We start from the raw sequence: 6,841 nt of genomic DNA, 5'->3' as shown, positions 1-6,841 counted from the left end.
TTTAAGTAATTAATTTTTTACAAATCTTATGTAGTTCTAAATGATCAGCAAAAATCATTATTCTCAACAATTACAATGATATATTTGAAAGAGTAATGTAAAATATGTTTTGAAACATATTTTATCCTTGTAGAACAATAATAATATTATTCAGTAAACGTGATGTATTAAACATAATCTACAAACGATCAACGTCCCCTCCCTTACAAAATAAACTCTGAAAATAAAATGCCTGATATCTGAAAATGAGATGTTTAGGACAAACACGTCTTTTTTTGAAAAAAATCACGCATTTACTGAATATATAAGCTGTATACGGGAAGTGTTTGAAGACTTTGAACCATTGTAGCTCTTCTCATGATATGACACAAACACCCCCCATTTAGATAAGGTCCGCAAAACTGAGTCAAGAAAGAAAAAGAAAGCACACCAGACATATAGTACACGTGTCGTGCGCATGTAACGGTAAGATTGTATAAAGAAAACCATATACGTGTACATGCAAGTGGATATTGGAATATAGAGAGAGAGAGAGAGATGAAGGCGGAGAGCGAGGGAGAGAGTGGATGGGATGAGATTCACTATGTGCTGGTCCACGGTGCAGGCCACGGTGGATGGTGCTGGTACAAGCTGAGGACGCTTCTAGAAGCCGACGGACACAAAGTCACCACCGTCGATCTCACCTCCGCCGGAATCGATCCAACTCCTTTCTACAAAGTTCTCACATTCTCTCAATACAATCAACCTCTCACCGCTCTCATGGAATCTCTCCCCGCCAATCAAAAGGTAATTACTTATTAATTCTAAGATGTTTCTCAAAACTCTCAATTATGGATATATTTTTATTTACACACATATATTATATATGCAGTCAAAAACTCGTGTGGCATTGTTTTATTTAAAAAAAAAAACGTTTTTTTTAACTGACAAGTGTTTGGTAAACTGTTTATAAAACATTTGTTGCTAGTAACAAAAACTGATTTAACGTTTGATAAAATAAATTTATCATAGTAAAAAGACTAAAATACACATGTTCTTACAAATAAAATAATAATTATTAATATGCATATATATGAATAATATTTTGCACGAGGATATTACACTAATTTATATAGCAAACTTAAAAACACTTTTTCCAAAAGCTAAGGATCATAGTTTTTCCATCTCATGTACAAAATCTAAAATCGCTTTTAAATTTTTTTGTAAAAACAGTTTTGCTAAACACCAGATAAACAGTTTAGTTTTTTCTATAAACAAAAACAGGGCTTTTTAATCTCAACCAAACACAGCCATTATCTCCGACCCATAATACCAATTTTGTATAACTTTTACACCAAATTAATGCAACTGTCACATCAAACATTTCATATTAATTACATATTAATCCATTTATTAATTTGTTATGTCAATAATAATCTTATGTGTTGCAACTAGTCAATCATCTACCTCATTTTAAGAATTTAACTCAAGTTTCTTTTTATTAAGAAAGTAGCCTACCATCTCTAAGTTAATTAAATTAACTGTAAGTCTGATGCACTAGAACAAATATAGGGATCCGGTGCGACGATTGTCGCACCAAATGCATCAAAAGTCGCACCTAATAGTTTATTAGGTGCGACAAAGTCGCACCTAAAAGTCCGTCGCTAAAGGTATTAGGTGCGACAAGATGCCCATATTAAGTGCGACACTATCCGGTGCGACATGTAGCACCTAATGCCCAATCTATTTTGCTGCCAAAAATCTTGAAATTAGCGGGCGATTTGATTAATTAATTAGCTAAACATGTTAACATCTAATCAAAGTTATATTTTCATATATATTACTAATTAATATATATGAAATAATCTAAAAATATTAAATAATCTAAAAATATTACTAATTACAAATAACTAACATTTTCCGAGGCAACGACGAGGCAACGAGCTACGACGCGGGGCTGCGAGTGACCAAGCTGCGGTGAGGTCGGGGACGGGCTGCGACGAGCGGGGCTGTTCGCGGGCGGCGAGCGGGGCTAGTCCCTGGCGGCGGGACGAACCTGGTCGGAGAGACATAGCGAGATGGGGAGAAAGGTGAGAGAGAGAGAGAGAGACGTATCGGGGTGGGGCGGGGCTGGACGTAAGGCGGCGGGGCAGCGGGGCGGCAGGGCTGGACGCGGCAGCGGGACTTGTGGTGAGGCGGCGGGGTAGCGAGGTTGGTCGCGGGGCGGCGGGGCAGCGGGCTGGTCGCGGGGCGGCAAGGCGCCGGGGCTGAACGCGGGGAGGGCGGGGCAGCGGGGCTGGTGGCGGGGTGGCGGGGCGGCGGGGCGGCGGGGCAGCGGGGCGGCGAGGCTGGTCGCGAGGCAGCAGGGCGAAAAGGGAGAGGCTGGTCACGGCGCCGGGGTGGGGCAGGTCGCAGACGGCGGGGCAGGATAAACTGGTCGGAGAGGAAAAAGGTGAGATGGAGAGAAAGCTGAGACAGAGAAAGAGGCGTACCGGGGCGGGGCGAAGAAGACACGGTGGTCACCGGAGATGGGTCGGAGAGGGAGAGACTGAGATTGAGAGAGAGAGATGCAGAGAAATTTCAAAGTTCGATCGGGCGAGGAAGAAGGGGGTCGGGGCTTTATAATACCTAAAACTATTGGGTGCAACATTATCGCACCTAATACTCATATTAGGTGCGTCATGTCACACCGAATATGAAATCACACAGCCAAATATTTTCGGGGGGATTTTCCTGACCATTTTGAATTTTAAAACCTTTATGTGCGACAGTTGTCGCACCTAAAAGTTTTGTCGCACCTAAAAGTAATAGGTGCGACAATGTCACACCGGATACTACTAACATTAGCGAATTTTTTAGTCATCTGGATGAGTATCTGGTGCGACATTAGGTACGACTTTTTGGTGCGATACCATTTCGCACCAGAAATGTAAATTTGTAGTAGTGATTGGCTATTTCTTTTCATCTGTATTCATCCCTACGGTTAGCTACGGCGGAATTGGAGTCTCAGAGTTAATGGGAATTCTTTAATGATAAAATAAAATTTAAGCTATTTTTCAAAAACAATGTGGACTAATGGGCTATTGGTCTAATTGCGCCTAAAAAGTCAAATTAGTTTAGGATCATGTGGCTAACTAGCCATTTGAACTTGGTAAAATAGCTAACATTTCACAAGTTTTAGCAAAATAGCCCAAATTTGAAAAAGCCCAATAATCCCCTTATACCCAAACAGATCACTCAAACCATTCAACTAGACAAAAAAACGCTTAAAAGTTCTGATCGCCAAAACCTAATTCGACTCACCGTCGCTATTGATCAGTGTTCTCATCTTCGTCGATCTATATTGCCGTCCTCATCTTCGCCGTTCGCATCTCTAACCTTCGTCGATGACTATTTTCATCTCTGATGAATCTTTGACCTAAACAGCCCTCGATCAAGCGTTAGCACTCACCGACGACTTGGTTTCTATCTCTGTCATGATTTCTGTGGATCTCTGCCGTCGTCGCCGTAGAACTCAGCCTTTGAAATTGCTAGAATTATTCGTAATAAGATATTAGCTACAATAGAGAAGGTGAGCCAAGGTCGCATTCGCAGTGAACCCTCCTGTTAAATAATCATGCATTACGAATTTACTATAGGAACTCCCAATTCTCTCGCAAAGACCGCCTTTTTTTCATAATGACCTTTGATTCCACCTGTTTCAGTTTGTGATTTATTATTAGGTACGACACAAAAATAAGAAACAGTCTCTCCAACGCATAAAGGGTTGTAAATTCACAATAAGAAATGCCTAGAATATATCATACTCGTAAAGTAAAAACATAAACGCATTTCCATTAATGTAAAAAAAAATATATCGAACTAGCTAGTCAATCAGAATTGGAATTAATTGTCTAATTAGGAATAACTCTTTTAAAAAAAAAAATAAAAAAAAAAACCCTTTTATTTTTATCGAATCATTTAGTTTCGTTTGGTTCTTGTAGTATACCGTTTATCTCGTGTATACGATATCAATATATGTGCAATATTTTTCAATAATTAACAAAACTGCAATATATACGAAAATCCTGCGGAATTCAACCCAACCAACGGGAGAATACAAAACCGCTCCCGCAACCTTGTGAAAAACGGATATTTCAAACCATGAAATTATTTTACCAGCAAAGATAGTAATTCCATAATTCAAAAAGGTAGTTGCAAAAGCTATAGCAAATAAAACAACATTCATAAAATTTTTGAAGGTAGTGTTGGTTGGGCACAGCATGGGGGGTCTAAACATTACCGACGTTCTCTACAAGTTTCCCAATAAAATCCTTGTGGCCGTGTATATCGCAGCAGTCATGATGAAGGACGGACTAATTTCATCATCCGTTAGGTTCCCCTCTCCAAATAGTGCATCGGAAAGGCAGGTAATCGATATCGTAAACTCATGTTCCGAGTCCACGTAAGATCATGATTAATGTTTTGTTATTAATTTATTTATCTAGATATATTGTTAAATAATTTCATCGTAATATGTTTCCTCTTTAAATGTAGTTGATTTAATTGTCTACTTTGCGTAAATGTAATAGATACACATAGCCGAATGGGAAACGGTGTACGGACCAGAGCCTAGTAAATTACCCGGTGTCATCGCTAAGCCTGAATATCAGCGCAGCATGTACTATAATATGAGCCCTGTTGAGGTAACTTGTTCTAGTAAAATAAATTACCCGGATTTATCTATAATATTATATTTAAACAACAAAATAATAATAACATTGAAAGTATGATGATGTGGATTTTGATTAGAGGGGAAAGAAAAAAAAAATTGAGACCAAAAGAGTATATATTTTGAGCTTATGCATCAACAAAATTATTAAATGTTTACTACTAATAATAAACCATAATAAAAAAAAATGTATATTATTTTTTAGTAACTTCATATTTTTAGGATTCCACATTGGCGGGGACATTATTGAGGCCATGCCCTGTAACTCCGTTTATACATGTGCTGTTGAGCCCAACAGAAGAAGGGCTGAGAGTGCCTCGGGTTTTTGTGAGGACGTTGAAAGATCAATTGATGACTCAAAGCTCTCAAGATGATATGATCGCTCAATGGCCGCCCTCAAAAGTCTATGCCCTCGGCAGCGACCACTCTCCATTCCTCTCTACCCCGTCTCAGCTCGCTCGAATTCTCGTTGAAGTCGCGATTTTCGCCCATAACGGAGGTTTGATTGTTTAATTTGAGATTGATGTCCAAGTTTACGTTTGTTCAATATATATATGCATATAGACATGAAAGTGTGTGTACATTTGGCAAACTTTACTATTATCAGCCAAATCTAGATACATTTCACTACCTTTACTATTACCAGCCAACAATTGAACAATAATATTAATATTCAGGCTGAGAAATGAGCTTCTATTATCTGTATCACATAATATATGCTTATTTCTTTTCAAGTTTTTGGCTGATGGAAGAGATCTTCTAATTGTATAGGGTGTACCAAAAACCTCTTTTCGAAAGAAACTTACTCGTGCGAATGCCATATTGCCATCAACAATGCGTGACATAATTCTCATTTTTCTGCTTCTGATTGTACGATATAATTATGGGTGTCGAAATAAAAATATAAAGCTAGAAGATATCATCATGGTTTCTTATTTGTTTAAAACTTATACAACTTTATCCTTGATCATTTTCCGACTTAGAATCCATTGACAAACGTGACTAACCTCTAGAACACCGGCGATGACAACGAAGATATATGAGACCCATTCGGATACAAAACCGAAAGGATAAGAAAATGGAGGGAATACGAAGAATTTTAGGATGATATGTTATGAAAAACTTTAACTGACTGCAGAATAAATGACTAAATATGTACACTAACAAATAGTTAATCCAAGAATGGAAGTGATTATGATGGTATTTGTGTAATTAATGGAAAAGTTTTAGTTTCTGCGAAGAAAAATGGCATATATTCGGTTTGGCGTGGGCCTATATATAGTTGGGATTCTCTGAAAAGAGCCTGAAGTTTAAACTAACATCTTATCACCTTTTAAGATAATGTTGAATAGATAGATGAGCGGAGACTTATGATCTCCATACGTACTATACTTGAAATATTTAGTTCTTGACCAATTTTACTGATCGTATTATCACTAAAACTAAAGAATCTGTAAACTAGTTATGGATTAAAAGACTTTTGACATAATATGTGTCATACATTTGGTTTTTTTATTTATCTTTTAAAACAGATTCAATTCTCAGTAGTTAGAACTTGGAGTGTTCATAAGAACCGACAAATCAAACAATCCAATCATCCAAATTAAGTTGCACTCTTTTTTAACCCTCTTCATTACAACTCGAAAAAGTTTGAGTTGAACCCAACCCGCAAGTGTTTCGGATTGGTTTAGTTTTTGATCGTCATGAGATTGAATTGAACCAAACCAATTCGATCCCGTGAAAGTAAAAAAAAATCTCTAGAAAATAAAAAAATGTTATTAAGGTAAAAATAAAAAATACACCATATGCTTTATGAAAATATAAATGTATTTTTAAATTAGTTAATTATTTTGTAGGTTTATCTTTATGCTCACGTCAGTTGACAAATAGATAATACAAGTAGACTCGATATGATCATAAAGACTTGCTTATATTAGTTTCTACAACTCTTTTTTTTTATTATTACTTTATAGATTTTTCATGAGGTATATATTTTTATGGAGTATGAAATTTGAAATGAGACATGATTTATTTATTCTTAGTATTTGCATGATTTTTTATGAATTTGATTCAACAATTCTATTATGTACTTTTGTTGTGACAAATTAACTCGAACTAACCGACTTAAGCCACCCTAAATAAATCAAACTA

General features: G+C 37.0%; 1 protein-coding gene across 1 annotated transcript; it reads left to right on the top strand.

The window, feature by feature from the left end:
* Positions 1–496: 496 nt before the first annotated feature.
* MES18 (methyl esterase 18) lies at positions 497–5,424 on the top strand. Its single transcript, XM_089600868.1, has 4 exons — positions 497–786; positions 4,221–4,388; positions 4,551–4,664; positions 4,913–5,424. The coding sequence occupies exons 1-4, from the start codon at positions 538–540 to the stop codon at positions 5,201–5,203; spliced, it is 822 nt and encodes a 273-aa protein (XP_089456994.1). The 5' UTR covers positions 497–537; the 3' UTR covers positions 5,204–5,424.
* The last annotated feature ends 1,417 nt before the right edge of the window (positions 5,425–6,841 follow it).

Source organism: Urtica dioica, chromosome 11 (assembly GCF_054948205.1).
Source record: "Urtica dioica subsp. dioica isolate 48M chromosome 11, U.dioica_male_clone48M_v1_H2, whole genome shotgun sequence".
In the NCBI taxonomy this organism is placed as follows: domain Eukaryota; kingdom Viridiplantae; phylum Streptophyta; class Magnoliopsida; order Rosales; family Urticaceae; genus Urtica; species Urtica dioica.
The sequence above is the reverse complement of the archived record's forward strand: the minus strand, read 5'-3'. Positions and strand labels throughout refer to the sequence as shown.